Here is a 27,813-nt window from a genome sequence, read left to right on the forward strand (position 1 = left end):
TGTCCCCAAACTTTGAAAGCCTCCAGCTCTATACCTCATTACTCACCTTCTACTCATCTCCTAGGAAGATTCCCTGCCCTACGTGACAGAGACTCAGAAGTGGGGAATAATGAGAGAGGGAAGAGTCTCCCATTCCTGGCATCCTTTGTTGGACCACTGAACACATTTCCCTATAAAAATATCATTCATCATATGGCCAAGTCCTATTATTTCCATTGGCTCTCTACTTCAGAGCATTATGGGTTAAACATAGCTAACCATACCATGGTTTCTATAGAAAATGCATCCTGAATTCCACGTAACTTACTTCAAATGGGCCACTGGAATTCTGTCATTCTGACATGACGATTGCCTGTTCAACATTCAAATGAGGGAGGAAGATAGATTCAGAGGACAAGGAAAGATTGTAGGTTCTTTTTGCTTGAAAACTTTCTTGTATTGCCTTTGATCATTATAAAGATCAAGAAATATATTTCAAAAAAAGAAAGAAAGAAATATGTTTCCTTTTTTCTAGCTAGGTCTTGAAGGACTCTGAGGCTACTGACCAACACATCCATTGATTCCTGTAGAGTCAAAAGCAAAGGTGTTAGCATCTCACTTGCTTAGAAATGTAAGGGAACAAGCAAAAATTTGAAGGTAATTTAATTTTAGTTTCCGGGCATTTGGGTTTTTTTTTTTTAGTTAGATAGGTTTATTAATTTGTTTTCAGATGCTTTCACTGTGATTTAATATTAAGTCGGCCAACAAGAAGTATAATTAACATATGTGAGAGAGAAACAAGTAAAGGAATGGTTTCAGACTTCTGGTGCCTCCCAGTTCTTCCTGAGGACATACCTATTAAAGAAAGGGATCTTCCATGTTAGAGGAACCTAGAGCTATGGGCTCACTGATTTTTAGACTATTAGACTGATGGAAGGGACTTAACATTTAAGGCCTACTATCTACTACTCTAAAAGGTAATTCTTGCTAGACCATAGTAATGTACTTTCTTGTACTATTTTCTACATGGCAACCAGACCTCTAGACCATTTATTCCTTATACCTTGTACATACATGTGAGCTATATGAGATAATTTTTTCTGGCTTTTTGTCTAAGCTACTTGTCAGAAGTAATGGTTATAGGGAATGATGTCAGTGACATATTGCCCTTTTGTTTCTCAAAGTCTGGATTTCTCAACCTCAGCACAGTTGGTAGTTTGGAGCAGACAATTCTTTCTTGCAGGAGACTGTCCTGTGCATTGCAGGATGTCATCATTGTCCTCTACCCACAAGAAGCCAGTAGAATTTCCTGTCCCCCAATTTGTGACAAACAAAAGTGTCTCCGGATATTTTTAAATGTATTTTGGGGGCAAAATTAATCCCAGTTAAGAAACACTGCTATAGAGTCTCTAAATTTTACTTTTGGATTAAGCTAGAATTATCAGAAAGCTACATAATGAAGCCATATGAGAGTCTTTAAAAAAAAAAAAGAGTTATATTAAGATATAATTCACCTACAATATAATTTTGTGTTTTTTTGTTTTTTTAGATTTCATTTATTTATTCATGAGCAAGGCAGAGACATAGGCAGAGGAGAAGCAGGCTCCCTGCGGGGATCTCAATGTGGGACTCCATCTTGGGACTCTGAGATCACAACCTGAGCCAAAGGCAGATGCTCAACCACTGAGCCACAAGCATCCCTTCTTGGGCCGTTTGATGCTGAAAACTACTAAAGTATATCTGATTAAAGTGCATTGCTTTACTGAAGCTCAGAAAATTAAGTTATCTAAATTCAGGTTATTAAAGTGTATTTTATTTTAGCTGCTTTAGTTTAACTGAGTGTGTATACATACATACATGTGTGGATGTGTGTGTGTGTGTGTGTGTATAAGGGAAGGAGGGCAGGGAGAAAACAACTCAAGCAATCTTCTTAGTGAAATTAAAAGTTTAATCAGCTCTGTAAAGATCCCATTACTATGTGAGCTATATATAGCTCATTGTTTATATGCAAGCTAGCCACCAAATCATATTTATCCTTTGGGGGGGTGCTTAGCAAAACAATGCAATCAACTTCTAGTACATGGAAATATTCCTGTTTGCAAATTGTTTTTCTAAGGGAAAAGAAACACCATAATTTGAAATAGCAACAGATGAAACAGGCTTTTTCATATGATAATTTTGTAATTAACATTTTTACATATAAGAAATGTCCTGCAGTGTCATGCTTGTGGATCCAGGAGACTCAGCTGAGCTAACCCAAGAAAAGCTGTGACAGGACCTTCAGCATCATGCAGGAGCTGGTGACACATGTCACCATGGAGCATGTGGGGGGCCTGGAGCAGAACAACCATGTCTGCTACTGGGAAGAGTGCCCTCACAAGGACAAGGCAAAGTACAAACTGGGCAACCACATTCAACTGTATAGGGGCCAGAAGCACTTCCCATGCCCCTTCTCCAGGCTGGAGGAAGATCTTTGCCCACTCTAAGAACCTCAAGATCCACAAGAGCACTCACACAAGTAAGAAATCTTTCAAATGTGAATGTGAAGGCTGTGACAGACACTTTGCCAACCGCAGTGACGGCAAGAAGTACATGCATTTGCACGCCTCAGACAAGCCTTATATCCGCAAACTGTGCCACAAGTCCTATATACAGACTGAGCCTTTTGTACAAGCACACGAAGGTTCATGAATTTCAAGGGTCAGATTCCTCCCCAGCTGCCAATTTGAGCTATGAATTCTCCACTCCACAAGCTATAGCTTCTGCAAACAGCAAAGATATTACTATAACTTCTTCTGCAATTCAGATTAACACCAGCCACAAACCTGGACTTCCTCCCAATTTTAATGGCATCTATGAGGACAAAACACAAATACAAATCCTGTTAACCATGGAATGGATCAAATGCATTTTTTTTCAAATGCATTTTAAAAAGAAAACTAACACCAATCAGATGGAAATGCAGTTTTAAGGCAAGAGGTCATACATATGATTACATTTTGTGAATTGCAATTGTCCAGGAAGATTTGGAGGCAAGATCCAAAAGTAGCCACACCCTTTTCCCAGGATTAGAAAATATGTTTTGGGATTAGAAGGATTTTTTTTTCAGAAAAATTTTTTCACTGCTTTTCCTCCCATTTTTTCTTACTCTCTGTACACCCCATTCCTAAATTCCTTCAGTTCATTTTCAAATCTGTCCTGTTTCTTGAGAGGAAGTTTTAGAAGGCTTGGCAGTGGTGGTGATGTTAAACTGATGGAAATTCTTCACCTTAGTGGTGATTGTTTAAACTTTCACAGTCTTAAACCATGCCAAAGTCCTGTTATGTTTTCTTGAACTTTTCCTGAAAGCATTTTGCTTGTGAATTTATTTCTGTCAAATGAGATTGAAACTGTCATTCAGTATTTTTTTCAGGCTGAGGATGTGGTGTTATCTCTACACAGATTGTGACATTTAGTATATAGTTGCCTTTTGTAACAATTTTTTTTGTAAATACATATCCACTGATGCCATTTTTATCATTTGTAATTTAATTATTGCTATAAGTGCCAGAACTAAACGATATTAGTGGAAAAATGTTTTCCAACAAATGCTATACAGCTTTTGATTATAACTACTTTAGCATTAAATTTTGTTGTTTTGAAAGAGAACACAATTTACTGTTTGAACCACTGATTCCTTTCTCTTGCTTTGTAACAGCCTCCTTCTATAAAGAGATATAAGCAAATGAAATATTCCTTGTTGTCATTTTTAACTCAGATCCCTTTTTAATTGCTAAATTAAATTATTTTTTATTGCAATATAGATTCCTTACAGTGTCAGTTTACATCTGGGGAGACCCTCCTTTCTTTATCTCTAGCTCAGATGGTTGTTAACTTGGGAGTTTGAAGGTGTTTGTCCTGGATTTTCGGCATGCAAATCAAATATTACTGATCAAGTTAGTTAGTGGCCATGACATCTCAATCTTGTATTTCAAAGCCTGAGGAGCTGGATTTAATCATCTCTTCCCTACATATGTAGGTAGGCATAAGGCAACCTAACAAGTTTTATGTCCCTTAGTTCTTTATTACTTTACATAAAAATGAACATTTCAGCAGGATGCATGTCTGTATATTCTACCAAGAGATCACCCATATGCATATATATGTTTGCATCTGTGACCTATCTAATCTGCCTGTCAAATCTAGCTATATATTTTTTTTTCAAAAGTAACTATGTGTCTGAAACAGTGGTGATGAGTAAGGCTAGTTGACCTGTGCTTGGGGTTAAAGTGCTTCCTAAAAGAACCACAGCCTACTTACAGTTTTAGAAGGCAAAGGCTGACTTGTTTTGCATATATAGCTCAATTCATAATTATCAGAATTATTCAAAAGATTTTTATAGCAGTGTAATAACTGTAGCGGTTCTAAAATGATATTATGGAAAGAAAAAAACATTTGCAAAATATGTATTTTTAAAGTTTGTGGTTTGTAGGCACAGATGTTAAGAGTATTGTTTTCATTATAATCAATAACAATGAAAACTGGTTGTTTGCTTTGTGATAAAATAGTAACAATCCATTTAGTCTTCAGTAAAGCAAATCATTTGGACAAACAGTTCTTTTACAGTTGTTACATGAAAAAAAAAAAACACCTGATTTCTATATCGAGGTGTTGGAGTGGGTAGAGTATCAAGAAACTTTTTAAAACTAATTCAGGATATTGTCTAATATTGATAGCCCAGACTCTACATAAATAACCAGCTTGCAAATCAGCAAATAGAATGGTGGAGACAAGGAACTGTAAAGAATGTAGAAATATAATGAATAGACTTAAGTACCTCCTTCTCCTGAAGGGGCATTGCTCTAGGTTTTTCCTAGCAGTCATTTTGGTATTATACATAATCATTTTGAATTATAGAATTTTACGTATTGTTCTTTTTAAAGAAATAATATCTTGGCACATCTCTTTTTAAAAAGGAAGAAAAAAGAAGAAATGCCCTGCAAATATTTAAAGAGCATTCATAAGCATGAGCACAGTGATAAAGTCCTGTAAACTTTCATGTCATGCATTTATCTGAATGCTGTGCTAAGGACTTTACATCTATTATCTTCTTTAATCTTCATCAAAGTCCCTTACAGGAAGAAATTTCATAAGTGAAAAAAATTAAGGCAGATAAGAAACTTGCCCAAGTCTCTGCAGCTTGTAAAAGGCAGAGTGAACATTTGAATCCAGGTGCATCTGACTCAGATTCAGACTCTCAGCTATCTGCTGCCTCCCAAAGGGCAGAAGTCCTGCCACCACTGTTAAACATTAGTCATTGTTACCAAGGATTGTCCAGGAACATCTTCATAGTGCAAGTATCATATACAAAACATTCCCCAAAATTTCCTCTTTTGATTTTGATTTTCCTCTGTATGAGGGGGAGCACTTGCTGGAGGAGGTGTTCCTGAATATTAATTGCCAATAACATTTTAATTGCCTTAAAATTAATCTATACTTTTTGTGCAATAGATGATCTTTAAGCAAGTATCTTTTAGAAGTAGAATAGGAATAATGCAATCTGCATAAAAATAGGCATGATGTATGACAGGGATATAGGTGCCCTGCTTGGGGGAGCTGGCAAACAGATGGGGACAAGTACGCACATGTACACACATGTGCATACACACAGGCACACATCTTGGGAAAGTAGCCCTGCTACTACTCAGAGAGGAGAGAGAGAAAGAGAAAGAGAGGCATAGTGTGTGCTAGTCCCATTTCCAGCCTTGTCCAGAGGCTTGTTAATATTGAAAGGCTCAAAAAAATAAAAAATTAAAATTAAAATTAAATATATATATATAAAGGCTCAAGCCTGGTGTCCTGAGCGAGCTTATTACATAATCCTTTCTTGAGGCTGTGGCTAAATTATGGTGGAAGTTTGGATCACCCCACCTCATTTCCTCCAGGATGGCCCGTAAAACTCTAGAGGTGTCAATTCTTCCTCCTAGCAGATAAGCAATATCTATCAGTTCTTATGCGTGGACCTTCCTTATTCCCCTTCTGGACATGTTCTGGACATGGTTTTTGGGCTTCAGGAGCAGAACTATCACCGTCCACATCTTTTTAGGATATTAGAAATGAAATCAGTTTGCACCCACCAGCACCACCCCCTTCCTCTAATTCCCAACCAAAGCTCTGGATATTCAATGAATCATTATGACTACTTAATTTCTGAGATTTCTGCTAAACTGTCTCTACATTTCCTCTGGATGGGTAAACAGAGACAGGCCTAGCTGCCTACAGCAACTGCTAGCCCCAGTCTGTGAAAGCAGTCTGTATCTGCATCCCTACCTCTACCTGGGTAGACCCAACAGGAACCTGTCCTTGGGGCTCTGAATTTTCCTTCTGTAGTGTCATATCCTCCAAGCCCGGGGACTAAAGAAAAGCGGAGCCACTGCCTTGTTGCCAGGGCAACTGAGCAGGTGCTCTGAATTCAGTGGTTCATAACAAAATGCTTAATTTCTCCTTGCTGGAGGCAGAGGTTATTCTAGCTAGGGCAGAAGTTAGATTGCAAGTGGTCAGAACTGGAACAGTGGTTGCCATGTGGCACCAGGAGGTCAGACAGGCCAGCTAAGTCAGGCTCTGTTAGGGAAAGCTTACTTTGGAAAGCTGGCAAGACAAAGAGCTAATACTTAATCTAAGGCCAAAGGCTGGAATTGCAGAACCAGGATTTGAGATTCAGGCAAACAGGGGTTCAGTTTACAGGAAGACAGAAAGAAAAGAAAGGTCCAAGGGCACTGCTGTAAAGAACCTCAGGATGTTTGTAAAGTGAAACCAAGACAACATGAAACAAACATTTGTCAGCTTCATAGCAAATTTTAACTTTCTATCTCCTACCCAGCTCTTAGGTGAGTTAAAATTGGCCTTGCTTCTAGTTATAGGCCCTGAGATATACATAGTGAATAATATTATGAATAAGTTCTTTTCTCAGAGCTATGATATTATCTTAGCTGCATCTGAATACTCTGGTCTACTTTGACTTCTGCTTCACCACAGACTATCTGAAATCTCAAGCTTTCGTTCAGAAGGTCTCCCGTCCCAAAGTTTTGCAGATAAGCCTCAGACAATGTCCTAATCAGTTCTTACTGAAGGCTCTGCAGACCTAATGCAGTCTGACTGGCAAAGAAGCATATAAAATTCTAAATGCCTTATGATCTTCAAGGTTTATCTCATCAATCTCATCCTGTTACCACAGCCTCTCATTTTTACCTCCTTCCAGCTTCACCAGTCCTTTTGTTCCTTAAACATGCCAACTTCCCATATTACCCATAGACCCAGGCTCTGCCCCAAATCCTGTCATTTATAGTGGCCCGTTTAGCCTTCCTTCATCCATGCTCCACCCTATGGAATGAGGTCCACAGGTCAAGGGATGTACCTATGAAGACCCAGTATCTCCCACCCTTCTAAATTACATATGGAATTGCTGGGACCACAGAAAGCTTTGTCCAAACAGCATCAAGCCTGCAAGAGTCTGCAAGGACCTCTTCCCCAGGTGTACCCTCCTGAGGCAGCCACTCCCACTGGTGTGTACATCTGTAGAACCTGTGGTACACAGCATATCGTAGAGTACAATGACATCGAAAAAAAATTATTAAATAACATGTTTGGTTAGATCTTCCCACAAAAAAAAAAAGGATTAAATTAAAAGCAGTGCCTTTGAAATTATTCCCTGAAGATCAACTCATTAAGGCTTTATTAAACCAGAAAGGCAGGGAAACTCAGAACTCAAGTTCCCCTCAAGACACCTTTATTCTTATCTCTTTTGATAAAACTTCAGGAATTTGCTCCTAGTCTTCCAATAAACTCAATGCCTAAGTCTGAGGATTAAGTTCAGCACTTCATAAGTTCACTGGAAACTAATGCTACAACACAACTTTTATTATCGATGGTCAAAACTGTCTCCTTAAAATATTTTCCAAATCAGAATGTCAATCATACTTGGATTCTGGTGCAGAGATTAGAACATTCAGTACTTACAATCTAAAACAGTTGTTTATAGATACTGGCTTGCTGACATGAACTAAATGATAAATGTGAGTAAAAATGATCAGATGCTATACAGCTATTCAGAAGGTTTATAGCTCCAAGCAATATTAATGAATAGTAAGTTAATTTATAGTCTAGTCTGGCCAGTTATTACAGAGGTAAATAGAATTTATATTTCCATTGTGCAAATATTTTTTTAAGATTTATTTATTTATTTTAGAGAGAGAGCAGGGCTGGGGCAGAAGGAGAGGGAGAGAGAGAATCCCAAGCTGTCTTCCCTTTGAATTCAGAGCCTGACACAGGGCTCCATCTCAGGACTTTGAGATCATGACCTGAGCCAAAATCAAGAGTCAGTCGCTTAGCCCACTGAGCCACCCAGGCGCCCCCTTATTGTGTAAATATCTTTAAATACGATCTGTAGTTAATTTTTAAGCAATCTATTGGAATTTTATTTCATCTTCTCCACTGATTTTCATAGAAATAATGGAGAGCAGCTGTCTTTCAAAACTAACATGTGCTTACCTACACATTTATATTTCCTTTTCTACGTTCATCTAGTTGGTGTTGGGTAAGTAGAGTGTGGAGAGCCATTTTCTTAGCTCAGATTCTTAGAAAAAAACATGAAGCAAAATTCTGCTATTTCTTCCTTGGAGATTCAGTCCCAGAGAGGCAAGTAACAAAGGGAAAATGTAAATGAGGCAAGGAAGGACAAAAAGATAATATAATCTTTTGTGTATTTACTGAGCTGGTCATACTTATAAAAGAGACTTAAATTCTTTGGTAATGTGGGATATCTTTGAAAAGGCATTTTGGAATTGCTGCATCTTGGAATCTTTGGAAGACAGGCAATTTATCTTTCAGGGTTTGTTTGTTTGTTTTTTAGATTTTATTTATTTATTCTTGAGAGACACACACACAGAGAGAGAGAGAGAGAGGCAGAGACATAGGCAGAGGAAGAAGCAGGCTCCACATGCAGGGAGCCTGATGTGGGATTTGATCCCAGGGAGCATGATGTGGGACTTGATCCCGGGACTCCAGGATCACGCCTTGAGCCAAAGGCAGACACTCAAACGCCGAGCCACCCAGGCATCCCTCTTTCAGTTTTTTTTCATCTCCCCTTTCCCATAAGTAAAAGTTTGCCCCAGGGACAATTAACTCCATGCTGTTCCTACACTATAAAGGCAAACAGATTTTTTTTTTTTTTTTTTTAGGCAAACAGATTTTGATACTCCCTATGGATGAGGATTGGAAGACACACATTCATTAAACCAATACCCACATGGCAAACACCAGAGAATAAATTAATGTGCTTCTGTTAAGATAACCATATCCTGCCTATGAGCTATGACTGCAGTCACTACACTGGATGTATGGTGGTCCACCATCATCCACCAATATCCCACAGTTTTAAGAGAGTGAAGAGGTGAATTGAAAGGAAATACAATGGGGACCACAGTCCCACATACTTCAAGTCTGGTAGTGGTGCTAATCATTGCAATCCCTTCTGTAATAAGGCATTATTTATAATTTACATTTTTTACTGAGTGAGCAGTCAGTTTCTGGCACTCTCACTTGGTCTTTCTGAAAATAATGGCCCCTAACCCACACAGTTACAAGAAACCCATGTAAGAGTCCTGATACCTATTCCAGCTGATAGCTATTCCATTTATATATTCAAGGAATAACTAGAATATATGTAGAGAATAACTCAGAGCAGGTCTGCGGACTCATTGATACTATTGTGCATTGGACTTGTGCTAATACTCCATTTATCATCTGGCTACCATAACTCCCATTCTAACTGGAAAAGTGGATGGTATTTTGGGACTCTTAATGTTAATGCCAGTGCCAGTTCAGATCTCATATATAACAGATTTGAAAAGCCTGGTTATTTCCCTTTCCCCTGGCATACTCACAAATGACCAAAGATCTCCTTCAGGAAGGATCAGAAGAATATTTGTCAAATGTACTCTAGAGGCATTGCTAGGTTCTTCCTCAAGGAAACCTGATCTCCCCTTGAGTCAATGGACTCTGCGTCTATTTAGTTCTAGAAACTGGGTGATTTTTACTTGTACCGCTGATGTCAGCTTTCCAGCTCTCAATTTTCTATTATCCAAATCAGACAATGCCTGATTAGTTCTCCATGCATCTTGCCCCTAAAATCACTATATTCATGTAGATCAAGGCACTCAAACTGCTACTCTAATTTTGATGCCCATTGCATTAATTATGTCCATCTTGCCTCTGAGAATTAAGTCCTGACAAAGGTCTCTGTCATTCTGGAATCTCATTGTCCTCATTTATATTAGACAGCCTAATTTCCACGCCACATTTTCAGTCATCGTCTGAGAGAGCAGGATCACTAAGCTTCCTAAAGAAACTGGTATACCCAGTACTAGCATATTTCCTATCGCCTTCAAGATAGGAGGGAGCTCTGAGTCCTTCCTGGGAACTTAGAATCAGTGAGAGGTCCTCAGGTTGTACGTAGTAAATCCATTCTAACATTCCTGCTTCCCTAATCCCTATGGTCTTCATTGCTCAAAATAACTCCAAGACAACTAGTAAATTCATCTCACATACTCTAGTCCATTATCATGGCCAAGTTTCAAGGAGCCAACCTGACAGTGTGTTTAGAGCAACTCTAGGTCCTGGAACACTGAATCCTGAGTCATACAAGATACTCCCATACCTGTGAATTCTCCCCTATCCAGGATTATGGCCCCCCAATCAGATATCCTCAAAAATCTACTTCTATACATACTCCCTTATTCCCTTATTCATGGGAATTCCATTATTCCCGTGATACATAATAGCCAGATTATGTCATTTGTTTAATAGGTAGTCTATTTCTTCCCTAAGCAGGGACTGTAGCTTTCTTCTCAGGCTGTGCTGAAACATGATCCTGGCTGTTGGCCTGGAGGCAATGAGTTGTGGCAGATGCAGCTTTTATTTTTATATTTTTTAAGATTTTATTTATTTATTCATGAGATACACAGAGAGAGAGGCAGCGACATAGGCAGAGAGAGAAGTAGACTCCCTGCAAGTATCCCCATGCAGGACTCGATCCCGGAACTCCAGGATCATGCCCTGAGCCGAAGGCAGATGCTCAACCCCTGAGCCACCTAGGTGTCCCAAGATCAGCTTTTAAAGAGAACAAGCATCATCTTGTTAGGTGCCTGCTTTGGGTGAGGCCACTGTATGGACTCTAGGAAAGGGGAAGGTATTCTCCTTTGGCAAGGGAAACAAGTAGATTCCACTGGCCCAGGAATATTTCAGGGAATTTTTTTAGTTCAGTGTTCTTAGATTTATCCATTGAAATATCCTTATCACAGATCTTTTGTGCCCTCTTCCCCATCTGGGTCCTGGTTTTAATATAGTATGTATACATGGAAGCTACAAATTTAATTTCCTTTACCTCTCTACTGTCCTTATAATTAGAATCTGGATCTGATTTTCAACCCAGTCTACCCTGAGGCCAGACTGCCATTGAAACTTCTGGTTTTCAGAGGATCCCTTCTTTTCTTTTCTTTCTAGAGAGGGAAGTGGAGGGAAGGACCAGAGAGGGAGAGGGAAAGAGAAAGAAAATCTTAAGCAGGCTTCATGCCCAGCATGGAGCCCAACTTGGAGCTCAAACCCGTGACCTGAGCCAAAATCAAGAGTTAGTCACTCAACTGACTGAGCCCCGAGGTGCCCCCATTTTTTTAAGAGTTCTGTTCTTTTTTTTTTTAAGATTTTATTTATTTATTTAAGAGATAGAGAACGAGAGAGTGCGTGCACAAGCGTGGGGGAGGGGCACAAAGAGAAGAGGATTCCCTGCTGAGCAGGGACCCAGATGCAGGGCTTGATCCCAGGCTTACCGGACTAAGCCACCTAGAGTTCAGCTATTTATTCAACAGTTTACCTAAGAGGTTTAGTAAAAAACGAACAAAACAAAACAAAACAAAACAAAACAACAAATCCCATGTCATCATCAGTCTCCTCTGATTCTTCTTTTTTGGCTTCTACTTTCTTCTCCTCACCTAGGGCAGCAGTGGGGGAGGGAGCAGGACCAACCTCCTGCTGGTACAGAACCGGTTGCTGGGTCAAGTCCACCAGCCCCTTCATTGTAGATAAGGCTCTTGATGTTGACATTGGCCAGGGCCTTTGCAAACAAGCCTGGCCAGAAAGATTCAACATTTACACCTGCTGCTTTAATGAGGGCATTGATCTTATCTTCCATGACTGACACCTCATCCTCATGCACAATGAGGGCTGAAAAGTTGCAGGCAAGCTCCTAGACAGAGGCCATGTACAAGTGAATGCTGAAGGGCACTGCCAGGCTCAGTGCTAGCTGCCAGATAAAGTAAGGACCTCAATGCAGACTTAGCTGCTTCAGAAGGACTGAGCACCTTAGTGGCAGCTGAGGGAAGTATCATTTTCTTTTTAAAATACTTCCACTGCGGTCAAAAACAGTCACACCATGTAACAATTCTTACAATTATTATTTTCCACATAATGATCTCCGAATGTCTTGCCCTCTACCTTGCATCTCTTCCCAACTAACCACAGGCAAAAATTCATAAATTGTGATTTCACTGCCAGGAGTCATTATCGTCCCACTTACCATCAGCAGTGAGGTCTCTATTGCCTTTATTCAAGTAGGTAACCCAATTCCAAAATTCCATCCTGAGAGTTTTCTTTTTAGGGATAATCCCGGAATCCATTTTCTTAGCCTTGATTTCCTAAGAAAATAATAAATAAAATAAAATAAAATAAAATAAAGAGCCTGTGCTAACGTCTTAACTAAGAGTATAAATCTCAGGAAAGCAAGAGTGGAAAAAAAAAAAAAAGAATTCATTCAGGTAAGGAGAGAAAGCAAACACAATAGTGCATTACTAAACTGGCCATAGCTTCATAAGCCCACAATGGACTGCTCAGTTTCACAGGACCTCTCTAAAAGAAGCCATATGAAGCCTCTCCATCTTGAAATCTTCTGTTAGAAAGGGAGGGCAATTCATCTGCTGATTTCTTCCTGTTTCCTATCTCCCTTTAGTCATGATCACCTATATAACACTAATGCCCCTACACTTCCACGTTCCCTCTGGACATCCACTGGTTCCAGCTGGATCAGACAAGGCCCTAGAGTTACTGTGATAAGCAGCCAAGAACCATGGAAATTGTGGGGTTGAATGGATCAGTGGAGCCCTGGACTTTCAGCCTGATGCTCACCTATGTTTACGCCCCAACTTCTCTAAGAAAGCTGAGGCCTTTAACACTTCCTGCCTGACTCATAGATGAAAGCCTCAAGCACCTTAAAATAAGACTCTTGCTTCAGCTTCCTAGAGCCACTATTCAACTATTCCCTGACCTCTGGGCATTCTCCTCCTGATATCCATTGACTCCATCACACTAGCCCTGGCTCTCCAGGCTAACTCAGTGTTCTAGGGCCCTAGGTTGGCAAGAAAAATTCAGAAATATTCATTCCAGTATGAAAATCATCTTCTTGTGCAGCTGAATATCACTTCAACCCTGAAAAAATAGCAAAAAAAAAAAAAGATAAAAATCCCCTCACTCCCTCTTCTCTGCAAGACACTAAGTAGCTACACTGTAATTTAGTCAAGATTAATGAAGTCCTTAAACCTTTAAAAGTGTTAATAAAAGGGTGCCTGGGTGGCTCAATCAGTTAAGCATCTGCCTTCCGCTCAGACCATGATCCTGGGGTACTGAGAGCAAGCCCAGCTTCAGGCTCCTTGCTCAGCTGGGAGTCTGTTTCTCCCTCTCTCTCTCTGCCCTTCCCCTTGCCATCCCCCTTCTGCCCTCATGCTCTCTTTTCCACTCGCTCTCTTTCTCAAATAAATAACATCTTTTTTAAAAAATGTTAATAAATTAACTGTGGTTTTCTATTCCCCCCAAAATGAATATTTTGTTGTTGTTGTTTTAGAAGATGATGGGCATTACTTACTTATTATAAATTCAGGTTTTAACATCATTGGCTTACGAGAGACATGGTTTTTAGAGAACAAATTATTTCACTACCTGGCTGGAAGCTTATTTAAATTCCATTTAATGTCAAAGTGACCTGGGTAAAAACTAAGGTAGAGGTTGCCCCTATGAAATTGTTTAATGTATATATTAAATATATATAGGCAAGAATCTGAGTTACCACATCTGTCATAATGGCTAAAATCAAAAAGAAATATTAAGTGTTGGTGAGGATGTGGAGAAAAAAAATGCTCATGCACTATTGGTGGGAATGTATATTGGTACAGCCACTGTGGAAAATAGTACAGAGGTTCCTCAAAAAATTAAAATAGAAATACCATATGATCCAATAATTCCATTACTGGGTATTTGCCTTAAAAAAAACCAAAAACAACAAAAAAAAAAAGCAGAAACAGAGGACACCTGGGTGGTTCAGTCGGTTAAGTATCTGCCTTCAGCTCAGGTCATGATCCCAGGGTCACATGGGGCTCCCTACTCAGAGAGGAGCCTGCTTCTCCTTCTCCCTCTGCCCTTTCCCCTGCTTGTACTCTCTTTCTCTCTGTCAAATAAATAAATAAAATCTTTAGAAAAAAAAGAAAACAAAAATATTAATTTGAAAAGATATATGCACCTTTATGTTTATTGAGCATTATTTACAATAGACAAGATGTGGAAACAACCTAAGTATCCATCAATCGACGAATAGATAAAGAAGATGTGAGATAGATATAAATATAGATATATAGATATAGATATAAAACACAGTAATACACAGTCCTGAAAAAGGATGAGATCATGCTATTTGTTATAATATGGATGGCTCTAGAGGGTATTATGCTAAGTGAGGTAAGTCAGACTGAGAAAGACAAATGCCATATGAATTCATTCATATGTGGAATCTAAAAAACAAAACAGGGACACCTGGGTAGTTCAGTGGTTGAGTGTCTGCCTTTGGGTCAGGTCTTGATTCCGGGATCCTGGGATTGAGTCCCACATTGGGCTTCCTACGGGGAGCCTGCTTCTCCCTCTGCCTCTGTCTCTGTCTCTTCCTCTCTCTGTGTCTCTCATGAATAAATACATAAGATTTTAAAATAATAAATAAATAAATAAATAAATAAATAAATAAATAAATAACAAAACAAATGAATAAACAAACAAAAAGCAGAATCAGACCTATAAATATAGAGAACAAACTGACGCTTGCTAGAGAGAGTGGGGATAGGGGTGATGAGCAAATTGGGGAAGGGGTGGAAGATACAGGCTTCCAGTTATGGAATGAATAAATCACAGCATAAGGAATATAGTCAATGATATTGTAATAGCATTGTATGGTGACAGGTACACTTGTGATAAGCATAGCATAACATATAGAGAAGTTGAATCACTATGTTGTACACTTGAAACTAATATAATATTGTACGTCAACTATACTCAAATTTAAAAATTAAAAAAAAAAAGAATCTGAGTCATCTCTGAATCCTAATCCAACTTTGAAAAATCTTATCTGGTGTGTGTTAGAGGATCTATTCCCTACTGCTAAGAGGCATTTAGATTTTTCAAATATCTAGTTTAAATTTTTCAGAAATAACTCTGAATGTTTAGATTGTCAAAATCTCTATAATAGAAAAGCTGAACCAAAAGAATTCTTTTCCTACATGTTGTCTTTCTAGACCAAGAGAATTCTTTTCCTAAAAGTTATCTCTCTAAAAGTTTCAAAGACTTCGTAAAAGTTACAGAAAAGCTGGACCAAGAGAATTATTTCCCTAAAAGTTATCTCTCCAAAATTACCTAAGTGGGTAATTTTGTTACTTTAATCAAATTTTGTTAGAAGACTGTGGGTTAATGAAAATCATAGAATCTCATATTTGGGTTAAATATTTTGACCTGATCACCTAGGTTGATATTTTGCAGATTTCTTCAACTTGCCCCAAGTCAGAATCTATTAGAATGGTGTGTCATGAATCTGCATTTTTATTTATTTATTTTTATATTTTTAGGAATCTGCATTTTTAACAAACTGAATGATTCCTATGGGCACTGAATTTTGAGAACTAGAGTGGAAGCAGATAAGCACTTTCATATCTTGCTGAAGTCAGTGGTACTTTACTGGAAAGCAGTTTAGTAGTAACTCTCTCAACCAACTCTGAGTTAACTTAATTATCAGATAAACTGACACTTTATTGTTTCTATAAAACACACTGCTGGCCAGGACCCATTGAGTCCTTTATATAAGTAGACTACTCTTTGATCTGCTCTTCACATTTTGAATTTTCTGCTTATCAAGAGTCAGTAGTTTGGTTTTTAAAAAATACTTTTATGTTGATTGTACTTGGTTTGTAATTATATTATTTAATCAGGATTATGTAAAAGAAAAGAAAAAGAAATGTTTCAGGAAAAACTAATTTGAATGCTTTGGATAGATTCTAAATGCACATCACACACATACAAATGTCAAATTGAGCAAAAGATTGGAGAAGGAGCATACATTTTTTCAGGTCTTACTCTACCTTAAAAAAAAGGAAACTAAAAAGCCTAAGCAATTCATTGCAGATGTCATTCATTCAAGAAAGATTACATACAACTTTAATCATGGGTCCCATTGTCAACAACAATAAATTCCTTAATCCTAAAAAGAAGTTCTAAGTTCATCTAAATTAGTGGATGCATATGCATGTATATTTTTTAAGTAAAAATAAAATGCTTACGATATGTGTATGTGTATATACATTTTATATGTATATGTGTGTATGTCTCTGTGTGTGTATATATATATATATAATATTTTTATGATTCTTCTCTTTAGCCACTTATTTTGATTAATAGGGCATTTACCAGTTTTTATTTCTTTGATTAAGAGGGCTTCTATCTATCAAAATATGCAGGCTCTTTAATCCTGAAAAATATATCTAGGAACTTATTCTAAAGAAATATCATTTATCACTTATCATAAAAATGGATAGGAATAGATAAATATATAGATATAGCTATAGACATGTTTGCGTGTGTCTGTGTGTATGTTCATGTAGGCTTTGATTACACTAGCAAAACTTAGAGGCTTCTCAAATATCCATCAATGGGAGTTTGTTAAACATGTTATCCATTCAGTGGAATATTATGCAGAACCATCAAAAATACCAAAATCTACTTGTAGTAACAAGGAAACATCGTTCAGGTTATTCTGTTAAGTGTTAAGCAAAAGTTACATACACATGGAAAAATGTCTAGAGTGTTTATATTAAAAAATTCACAATGCTTTGCTCTAAAAGATGGTAGAAATTCAAGTAAGTTTCCCTAATTTCTACAATGTATATATATTGCCTAGGTATTAAAGATAACAAAAGACAAATGAAAAGGTTTGGGGCTCAGAAAGATAATAATTGATGTTTTAAAATTGACCAATTCTGATTCTTTGACTACTTAACACCACATTTATCTTTCTGGACCTCAACAGAAATTACAAAAATGTTCTCTAAATTTTCTCCTAAAAAGCAAGTTACTACAATGTTTAGAAAGCAACTTACCATAATGGAGTTTCTGTGGGTATTGCAATAGATTTTTATCACTACTTTATATCATTGAAGGGTATTTATTTACCAATGCCAGAGGGGAAGAAAGTCTTTTTCCATTTTTATTTTCATAAGCCATTCTAGAAACTACTAAAATTAGGCATACAGGTATATAAACATTTCTTTCAGAAAACATCATTAAGCAGGAAATACAAAAAAATCTTACCTGGAATTTCAAGGAAAAATTAAAATATTTGCAGTGGATAAAACCTGTGGCTATAGGTGCTTGGGAAAGAAACAGATTATAAATTTTTCTAACTTTAATTTTAAAAGTAAATTAAAAATGTCTTTCATATCTATAACTTTATGTGACCATAATATCATGTTTTAAACTCTAATTAAGGGTTTGGACTTTGAAAATAGGAAGAATTTCTCTGAGAACGAGCCATCAAAACTTGCCAACACACAAGAGCTTCTCCAGATTTGCAGAAAAACCACAGGCTTCTTTTCTTGTATCCACACCATGTTTATTTTAAAAGTAAGAAAGCCAAATCAGAACAACAATCATTTTTCAAAATGATTTATCTCAGTACTCTTTCCTCTTTTTCTAGAAGGAGTAGCTATTCTTAACACAAAACATACATATCACTTCTATCTCTTTAAGTTATAGATACAAAGCGCGCTCTTTTCTCACTACGTATCTTTAGAACATATTAATTTACATTTTGGGGTTCTTTGCTTTTTTAAGGATAATGTTGCATCTTAACTATTTAGTTTTAGGAAGCAAAACTCTTTACTTTGGCTATTTTAGGATGTAATATGATTCGTTAAAAGGAAAAAGCTTTGGGGGTGCCTGGTTGGCTCAGTTGGTAAAATGGCCAACTCTTGATTTTGGATGAGGTTGTGACCATCAAGTACTGGGACAGGCTGCGCACTTAGGCACTTAGCGGAGAGTATGCTTGAGGATTTTCTTTCTCCCTCTGCCCCTTGCCCCCACCCCTGCTCGCTCACTCTGTCTCTGTCTCTCTCAAATAAATAAATTTTTTTCTTTAGTTTCACTGATTTTTTTTATTTAAATTCAATTAATTAATAAGGTATTGTCAGTTTCAGAAGTAGAGGTCAGTGATTCATTAGTCTTATATGATACCCAGAGTTCATTACAACACGTCTCCTTATACCCATCACCCACTATTCTGTCTCCCCACCTTCCTCCCCTCCAGCGAGCCTAGTTTGTTTCCTATGATTAAGAGTCTCCTATGGTTTCTCTCCCTTTCTGAGTTTGTCTTATTTTATTTTTTCCTCTCTTCCCCTATGATCCTCTGTTCCTTTAATTTCACATATAATGAGATCATATGATAATTGTCTTTCTCTGATTGATAATATCCTCTAGTTCCATCCACATTGTTGCAAATGGTAAAATTTCACTTTTTGATGGCTGAGTAGTATTCCATTGTTTAAATAAATATTTTTTTAAAAAGGAAAAAACTCTGAAAAAAATCTAGATTCTCTTAAATTTGCAAAGTAAAAAAGATCAGATCCATGTATTCTTTCTCACAGTTGCTATTTATTTGTCAGTGATTTTATTAACAGATAACTGAATTTTCTAAGAATATCCAACATGTGGTTATAATTCATTCAGCTCTTAGCAATCTGAGGTTCTACCTGGCTGAAATAAATTTTAAAATCCCTAAATTAGTTCCAAGGGTTTCTCCACTAATAATTAATGATTAATTAAATAATTAATCCTTTACTTAAGGTATTTTGTTGCTTATAATGAGCAGTAAGTTGTCATCTTAAAAGGAAAATGGATAATGATAGAATTTCAAGATCGCGAGTGTGGCAATATCCCACAAACCGAATAGTGTCCCCTTCCCCCCAAATTCAAATGTTAAAGTCTTAACCCCCAATATAATTGTATTTGGAGATGGAGCCTTTAAATAAATAATTAAGGTAAAATAGGTGATATGAGTGGGACCCTAATTCAATATGACTGACATTCTTATAAGAGGGAAAGACACCAGGAATGCACATGCACAGAGAAAAGACCACGTGAAGACAGAACAACTAGGTGACCATCTACAAGCCACAAACAGAGGCCTCAGGATATATCACACCTGCTGATACCTTGAACTTGGACTTCCATCCTACAAACTCTAAGAAAACAAATTTCTGTTGTTTAAGCCACCCATTTTGTGGTATCTTATTATGGCAGCCCTAGCAAACTAATCCAACATCTGAAGCATTCACCAAGTATTTGTAAGCCACAAACAAATGTCTACCAATGAGAATAGAAAAAAAATATTTCAGGAATCTTGCAGATAATTTAACAGAAAAAAAATAAACTGGTTCTATATACAATAGCAAATAGCAAATACAATGACTATGTGGGTCTAGATGCTTTAATGACTGACTACACACCATGGTAGAATTGACTGCTCCAAAACTGAGCAACATTCAGAGTTACCATCTTAATCACTATGTATAGATTGGGACTGAGCCCAGAAACGACACAGGAAAATCATACTAGTCCTAGTATTGGTCTGATTGGACTTTCACATTCAAAGAAGATATTCAGGGGCATATATTCTGTTTCTACTTACATTCCAAGACTATGGAAAATATAATATTTTCTGGGGATGCCTGGGTGGCTCAGTGGTTGAGCATCAGCCTTTGGTCCAGGTCATGATCCCAGGGCCCTGGGATGGAGTCCTGCATCGGGCTCCCTGCATGGAGCCTGCTTCTCCCTCTGCCTATGTCTCTGCCTCTCTCTCTGTGTCTCTCATGAATAAATACATAAAATCTTAAAACAAATTTTTTTCAAGTAATATTTAAAGAGTTGCTTTGAAGTTACTGAATACAAAAAATGACAAGGGCATGCCTCTGCCTCAATTGCACTTACTTTCCTTGAGTTTCTTTTGACATTTTTGACAATTAAAAGTAGGTAGCCTTTTTGCTGACTTTAGATAAAGTTGCTGAAAGTATCCACAATGTCACCACATTCATTTCTAATCCATGACTTTCCCCCCATTGATCTATGAATAATTCAGAAAAATTTAAATCCTCAAGTAATATATTTTAAGTCTACTTCAAAAATTTGTTCTTAGTTTCTATCTGTTCCCATAATTTCATGAATCAGAAAGCTAAATGCAAAAGCATTTTTGCTTATTATTTTTGCTTTTTTTCTTAAAGATTATACTTATTTATGCATTTATTTATTAGTGAGAAAGAGAGAGCAAGAGTGGGGGAAGGGCAGAAGAAACAAAAGGACTAAGAAGGGACAGGGAGAGGGAGAGGGGCTGAGGGAGAGGGGCTGAGGCAGAGGGAGAGGGGCTAGGAGGGTGCTGAGGGAGGAGAGGAGCTAAGGGAGAGAAGAGGTGCTGAGGGAGAAGGAGAGGGGTTGAGGGAGAGGGAGAGGGGCTGAGGGAGAGGAGAGGGGCTGAGGGAGAGGAGAGGGGCTGAGGGAGAGGAGAGTGGCTGAAGGAGAGGGAGAGGGGCTGAGGGAGGGGGGAGGGGCTGAGGGAGAGGGACTGAGAGAGAGGGAGAAGGGCTGAGAGAGGGAGAGGGGCTGAGGGAGGGGGTGAGGGCCTGAGGGAGAGGCAGAGGGGCTGAGGGAGAGGATGTGAGAGAGGGAGATAGAGAAAGGTGCTGAGGGAGAGGGAGAGGTGCTGAGGGAGAGCAGAGTGGCTGAAGGAGAGGGAGAGAGGCTGAGGGAGAGGGAGAAGGACTGAAGGAGGAGAGGCACTGAGGGAGAGGAGAGGGACTGAGAGAGAGGCAGAAGGGCTGAGAGAGGGGGAGTAGGGCTGAGGGAGGAGAGGGGCTGAGGGAGAGGGAAGAGGGCTAAGATTGGTTCATGTTGTGGCATATATTAGTAGCCCATTTTTTATTGCTGTGTAGTATTTCATGATGTAAATATAGTACAATTTGTTCTTTCTCGTATTTATAGATATTTAGGTGGTTTCCAACTTGGAGCTATTATAACTAAAAGCAGGGGCGCCTGGGTGGCTCAGCTGTTGAGCATCTGCCTTTGGTTCAGGTCGAGATCCCGGGGGCCCTAGGATTGAGTTCCACATCAGGCTCCCCATGGGGAGCTCGTCTCTCCCTCTGCCTATGTCTCTGCCTCTCTGCCTCTCTGTGTCTCTCATGAATAAATAAATAAAATCTTTTAAAATATATATAACTGGGGGATCCCTGGGTGGCTCAGCGGTTCAGCGCCTGCCTTTGGCCCACGGCGTGGTCCTGGAGTCCCGGGATCGAATCCCACGTCGGACTCCCTGCATGGAGCCTGCTTCTCCCTCTGCCTGTGTCTCTGCCTCTCTCTCTCTCTCTATCATGAATAAATAAATAAAATCTTAAAAAAAATAAAATATATATAACTAAAAGCACTAAAAGTAAAAGTATATTGTTTTACATATATTACTGGACATATGCATTAATTTCTATAGCATATATGCTTATGAGTAGAATTGTTCCTAGGGTAGGTATGTAGAAACTGCCCAGGTTTCAAATTTGGTTCACTTCCCATTCCCATTTTGTAAGGTATGAAAGTCCCAATTGCTCTTTATTCTTGCTAAAGCTCAGCTTTGTCAGCCTTTATTTTTAGTCCATTTTCCTGGTATTTGTAGTAAGTTTTAAGAAACTAAACATTGTTGTGGTATTCACAAAAACATTTTTTATTGCTATGGCTATAAAACAAAACAATGATTCCTCAGGTCTTTCAGATTGCATCATAATATGTTCTGAGGGGTCACTCAAGAAAGAATATAATTTTGCCCTCGCTGTGACTAGATAAAATAATACTGGGTCACAAATTTGAGGTAGATCAAAGTTTACCAGCATCAACTGGCCATATGACAAAAAATTCGGTTGAACCAGCAAATACATGAAGCACATTTATACTAGCAATGTAGGGTTAGACTGAGAGATTGAGGATTATGAGAAATAGAGTAACAAGTTTACTAATGCCATATAAGATTACCAATGGATAATCTATTACCTCTAGGATTAGTAGGAGATGGTGCTTTATTTTTTTTTTTAAGATTTATTTATTTATTCACAAGAGACAGAGAGAGGCAGAGACATAGGCAGAGGCAGAAGCAGGCTCCATGCAGGGAGCCCGATGTGGGACTCGATTCTGGACCCCGAGATCATGACCTGAGCGGAAGGCAGACGCTCAACCGCTGAGCCACCCAGGTTTCCTGGAGATGGTGTTTTAGATTAATTACAAAAATGCCCATGATTATTCTCCTCCCTACCCTTTTGCAATTAGTCTTTGCAGTTCCTCCTCTTAAGAAGGGGAGTCAATTTTCCCTCTCCTTGAATTTGTGCTGGCCTTGTTACTTGCTTTGGTCAATAAAATCTGAGATAAATTGACACTGTGCCAATTCTAGGCCTAGGCCTCAAGAGGTCTTATAGGCTTCCATTGATTTTCTTAGAACCCTGCACATCCACCATGTGAACAAGCCCATGCTAGACTCATATGGTGCAGCAACAGATCACTTCAGGTGAGGACATTCTAGACCAGCTTTAGCTATCATGAACCTAGGCCAAATTGTTAAAACATAGAATAATTAAATAAATGGCTATTTCTTTAAGCCTCTGAGTTTTGAGGTGGCTTGCTATGCAGCAAAATCTAACAAATACAGGAAGTATAGTACAAGCACTTGATTAAAAAAAATTCTTAATTATCTTTATGAAAAACTCAAACATAAATTGCTTCTGAGTCCTGCCAATTGGTGTTGCTGCTGATAATGGTACTCAGCATTTACTGAATTGTAGGTTAAGTACTTACATATGATATCTCATTTATTCTTACCATAAGTTTCTAAGTTGAGAAAACTGAGGATTGCCTCACAGAGTTGACTCTGGAGCTATCAGCCACCTCACTACCAGCTAATTACTAGTAGTTTATTCTAACCCAATACTACTTTTCTTGCTCATTACAATTTAGAGATAGGAAATTGGTAGCCAAGAAAAACTGATTTGCTCAAACTAGTCCCTGCTACCTCCTAGTCTAATGTAGTCTTTCCTAAAATTCTTTGTAGTTTATAAGTTATATCAATGTTCATAATAAAAAAATCTCCATGGTAGTTTGTAAAAGAAAATGTGTAGGCTAAATATCCTTTAAAAATTATCTTTTGGGATGCCTGGGTGGCTTAACAGTCCTGCCTTTGACCCAGGGTGTGATCTTGGAATCCCAGGATCTAGTCCCACATCGGGCTCCCTGTGTGGAGCCTGCTTCTCTCTCTGCCTATGTCTCTGCCTCTCTCTCTGTGTCTCTCATGAATATATAAACAAAATTTTTTAAAAATTCTCTTTCAAAGACTATACTTTTAGGGATCATTTCTATAGTTTGTTAAAAATTCTCTTTCAACAACCTAAAGGGATAACAAAATTTCCTCACTGTATGGAAACTTTATAAAATGAAATGTTAACAGTACAATTTTATAGAGAGTACATAGATGTATTTGGCTTATTTGCACAGTGTAAATATCATTTTAGGTACCAGAAAGAAAATGAAACTATTATATCACTGTAAATATTTTTGCAATTGTATTGTGATTTTTTTCTTTTGGCTTTACAAAGTTATGTTTTATTTTATTTTTTAAATATTGTATTTATTTATTCATGAGAAGCAAAGAGAGAAAGAGGTAGAGACACAGGCAGAGGAAGAAGCAGGCTCCATGCAGGGAGCCTGACGTGGGACTCAATCCCGGGTCTCCAGGATCACACCCTGGGCTGAAGGCAGCACTAAACCGCTGAGCCACCCAGGCTGCCCCAAAGTTATGGTTTAGATTTTAAACTTGGAATCTGAGAGTGAGCAGAGAGAAGGCAAACAGTGGATCTTTCTGAGTTTTGGAAATCCTCTGGGACTTCATAAGAGGATAGAAAGTGAGGGGGGCACTTGACAGGATGAGCCCTGGGTGTTATGCTATATGTTGGCAAATTGAACTCCAATAAAAAAAAAGGATAGAAAGCTTCTTAAAGTGCCTCATAAATATTATCATTTGCTTGATGAACTAATGAAACACAAAAATAATTTAGATATACATAAATCTGCTAAGCAGAAGTTAGCACTTCATAATTCATCTCCATCTTATGCTGACTTGAACCCTATTAGAGTTTCTTCAAACTCATAAAACCAAATCCATAAAATGGACTATAAATGACAACGCTGCTTCCCAATCCAAATTCTTTATTGTCTCAAATCACCAACAGAATCATTTGAATAACAGAATAAATTCTATTGACAAAATGCATTTAAATAATGTGACAAAACAGAGGAAAGTAACCATTATCAAGTGCGTATACAGGGACACCTGAGTGGCTCAGCGGTTGAGCATCTGTCTTCAGCTCAGAGCATGATCCTGGAGTCCTGGGATCAAGTCCCATGTCAGGCTCCCTGCGAGGAGCCTGCTTCTCCCTCTGCCTGTGTGTCTGCCTCTGTGTCTCTCATGAACAAATAAGATCTTAAAAAAAAAAAAAAGTGCCTATACAAAGAGATTTTGTCTCATTTCGTTCTTGTGGCACTCTATTTCCAGATACAGAAATCAAGGCTTGGAGAAATTAAGTAGATTGCCCAATGCTATGACTCTGGCAATTAGCAGATTGCAGAGTCAAATTCAGGTCTCTGATTCTAGAGCCCATATTCTTTCCATCATGCTACACACTTTCATTAAACCTGCATTAAACAAACTAATTGCTAAATAGATATGGATCAGTTATAAAGGATTTCTTGCTCATGCAAATCAGCAAAATAATGTCAACATGTGTTTTCAACTGGAAAATGGAGGAAAGCACCTTTCTTTGGAAAGTATTTACATTAATAACTTTTCCCCTTCATAGGCAGTAATCCTAATAGCAAACCAAATACTATATTAGCGAAATTGAAACACTTTATTTTTTCCTCTGTAGTAGTCTAGACAAAAACCTATTTTTTATTACCCCAATTTTCTTATCCTTCTTCATAAATGATAGTTTTAAAGGTGTTCAACCTCTTAGAATTTGGGATTTTAGAATATAAGAAAAGGTACAGCAAAGTTTTTTCTACACAAAAATTATAATTATCTATATAAAAGAATACATGATTTATCTATCTGCCTGAAAAGATGAGGCAGGAGGGCATGAAGAAATGCTGTAAGGTGAGGTGGGATAGAATGATGAAGAAAGATGTATTGCCACCTTTAGAGGCTTGCAGATTATGCAAATTTGTTTCTTGTTCCAATTAGACACCTAAATAGACTCCAGTTCTTCCCTCCCACCCATCCATCCTTCAACAACTCCTTATTGAGTATACAGGTACTAAGCTCTGACTTTTGTATTGGAAACAAAGGTAGACTAAGTCCCTGCCCTCTAGGAAATAAAAAATTTAATGGGGAAAGATAGCCATGCAAACAAATAATTACAGCTTTGAGTTAAGTGTTAGTAGAGACATGAACTAAGTATGAAAATACAGGAGAAGCATCTCCTTCAGCTGGGGAATATCAAGAAAGGCAGCCTGGAGGAAGTGGCATTTGAGGGAAACCATGACATATGAGTTGAAATTTTTTTTGTTTTGTTTTGTTTTGTTTTACAATCCTGAGGTCTTTTATTTTCTTTACAGTTATGCCATGAATTCATAGGGAATGGGTTCCAGCAGTTCAGGCTCCTTTCCATTGGTTCTCACAAAGTGTGCTTCTCTGGGTGGGGCAGGCTGGCGCTTCAGTAGGACCCAAGTACCTTTCTCTTTGGCTTCCTTCTTTTTCTGATCATTTTCCTTCACACGCTTCAGGAAGCTACCTCGGCTCTTTGAGTGTTTAATATGCTCAATGCGGACATTAATTCTCTTGGCAAGAATCTTGCCCTTAACTTGTTTGTTTACAACAATGCCAACAGCATGCTGAGTAACATTGTAGACTCTTCCAGTTTTGCCATGGTAACATTTGTGGGGCATTCCTTTTTGAACAGTGCCCATTCCCTTGATGTCCACAATATCACCTTTCTTATAGATTCGCATGTATGTGGCCAAAGGAACAACTCCATGTTTTCTAAAAGGCCTAGAGAACATATAGCGGGTACCTCTCCTCTTTCCCTTTGTGTTGGTCATTTTGGCAAATTACTGGAAGATGGCGGTTCCCAAGTTGAAATTTTCTAGGCAGAAAAGACATGGTAAGAAAGAGCCTGGCCACATTTAAAAGTAGGTGGCTAGAGGGGCTTAAAGACAGTAGTTTACTGACCTTTACCCTTAAGAATAAAAGGTGAAAACTATCATCCAATAGGCTTTCCACAAATCAAAATTTAGCAGATCTGCCAATTTCATTGCTAAGCTGGTGTTGCTCAAAATTTCTTAAGGAAAGGATTACGATAAGGATGGAATTGGAGATGGGTTATAACCTAAAGTAACTTTTAGGGAACTCAAGATATCTGTAGTGTTATAATTTTTATATTAACTATGGGGTCAGCAATTCTGCACTCTGCCACCTATTTTCATAAATAAAGTCTTATCAGAACACAGGCACACTATTACATATGCTTTGGTATTACAACTGCAGGATGAAAAGTTGCAAAGCATCATCTATCCACAAAACTTAACATATTCCCCATCTGAACCTTTAATAGAGTTTGCACTAGAGCTATAGATTAATAAATCTCAGAAAAATAATGAGTTAAAACATGTTTCAATATTATAAAGAATCATGTCATATAAACCTTAAAAGGGCCTCAAATTTACCATTTTTTAGAGATACATGCATTAAAAGTATAAAGATGGGCATGACAATAATAAATATCCAGTTCAAGACGATGTTTCTTTGGAAAAGGGAGAAAATGTAAGCAGAGTTTTAACTACTTGAAATGCTTTATTTCTAAAGCAAGGTGGTAAATACAAAAGTGTTTATTATATTATTCTCTATACCTTTTTTGTATGACTGATGTATGTCATAATTTAAAAACTCTTTGGTTACACACAAAAAAATAGATGAAAAAAATTAAATGAAGAAGTTATAGAAGTTTCTATTTCCCCAAAATGGCTGCAACAATATCTTCCATCCCATATGCTTTTCTTATAATATGATTTTTGACACCTCTCCCATCAAGAGGTGGGGTATCCATCCCCTCCCCCAGACACTGGATGAACTTTTATAATGTTTTGGTCAAAAGAGTGTGGTAGAGGTGCTACTATATGACTTTCAAACAAAGCCATAAAAAGTGATGCAGCTTATACTTTGCTCACTTGAAGTCTTCAGCTACCATGTAAGAACCCTGACTATTCTAGGGCAGCCACACTGTAAGAAAGCCCAAACTACCCACAGAGAGAAGTCCACAGAGAAGTCCTAAGACTTCCCAGGGAGAGATGCCTGGTTAGTTCCCAATTGCTCTAATCTCCATT

The 27,813-nt window shown here is 38.0% G+C and overlaps 1 protein-coding gene, 1 long non-coding RNA gene and 2 pseudogenes across 2 annotated transcripts; 2 read left to right on the forward strand and 2 right to left on the reverse strand.

The window, feature by feature from the left end:
• Nucleotides 1-370: 370 nt before the first annotated feature.
• On the forward strand, nucleotides 371-3,677 carry LOC140640899 (uncharacterized). Its single transcript, XR_012037503.1, has 3 exons — nucleotides 371-636; nucleotides 1,529-1,713; nucleotides 2,184-3,677. It is a non-coding gene; the product is annotated as an uncharacterized lncRNA (long non-coding RNA).
• An 8,203-nt stretch (nucleotides 3,678-11,880) lies between these two features.
• Nucleotides 11,881-12,271, reverse strand: LOC140642030 (large ribosomal subunit protein P1 pseudogene; annotated as a pseudogene).
• Nucleotides 12,272-23,767: 11,496 nt separating this feature from the next.
• LOC140642068 (small nucleolar RNA U3) lies at nucleotides 23,768-23,860 on the forward strand (annotated as a pseudogene).
• A 2,135-nt stretch (nucleotides 23,861-25,995) lies between these two features.
• LOC140641432 (large ribosomal subunit protein eL21-like) lies at nucleotides 25,996-26,582 on the reverse strand. Its single transcript, XM_072841275.1, has one exon. It carries the CDS (start codon nucleotides 26,530-26,532, stop codon nucleotides 26,050-26,052), a length of 483 nt encoding a protein of 160 aa, XP_072697376.1. The 5' UTR covers nucleotides 26,533-26,582; the 3' UTR covers nucleotides 25,996-26,049.
• Between the last annotated feature and the right edge of the window lie 1,231 nt (nucleotides 26,583-27,813).

Source organism: Canis lupus, chromosome 10, assembly GCF_048164855.1.
Source record: "Canis lupus baileyi chromosome 10, mCanLup2.hap1, whole genome shotgun sequence".
Taxonomy (NCBI): Eukaryota; Metazoa; Chordata; class Mammalia; order Carnivora; family Canidae; genus Canis; species Canis lupus.

Bases quoted from the DNA above. Each gene is read 5' to 3' on its own strand.
- LOC140641432 (XM_072841275.1), bottom strand. From the start codon at position 26,532: ATGACCAACACAAAGGGAAAGAGGAGAGGTACCCGCTATATGTTCTCT.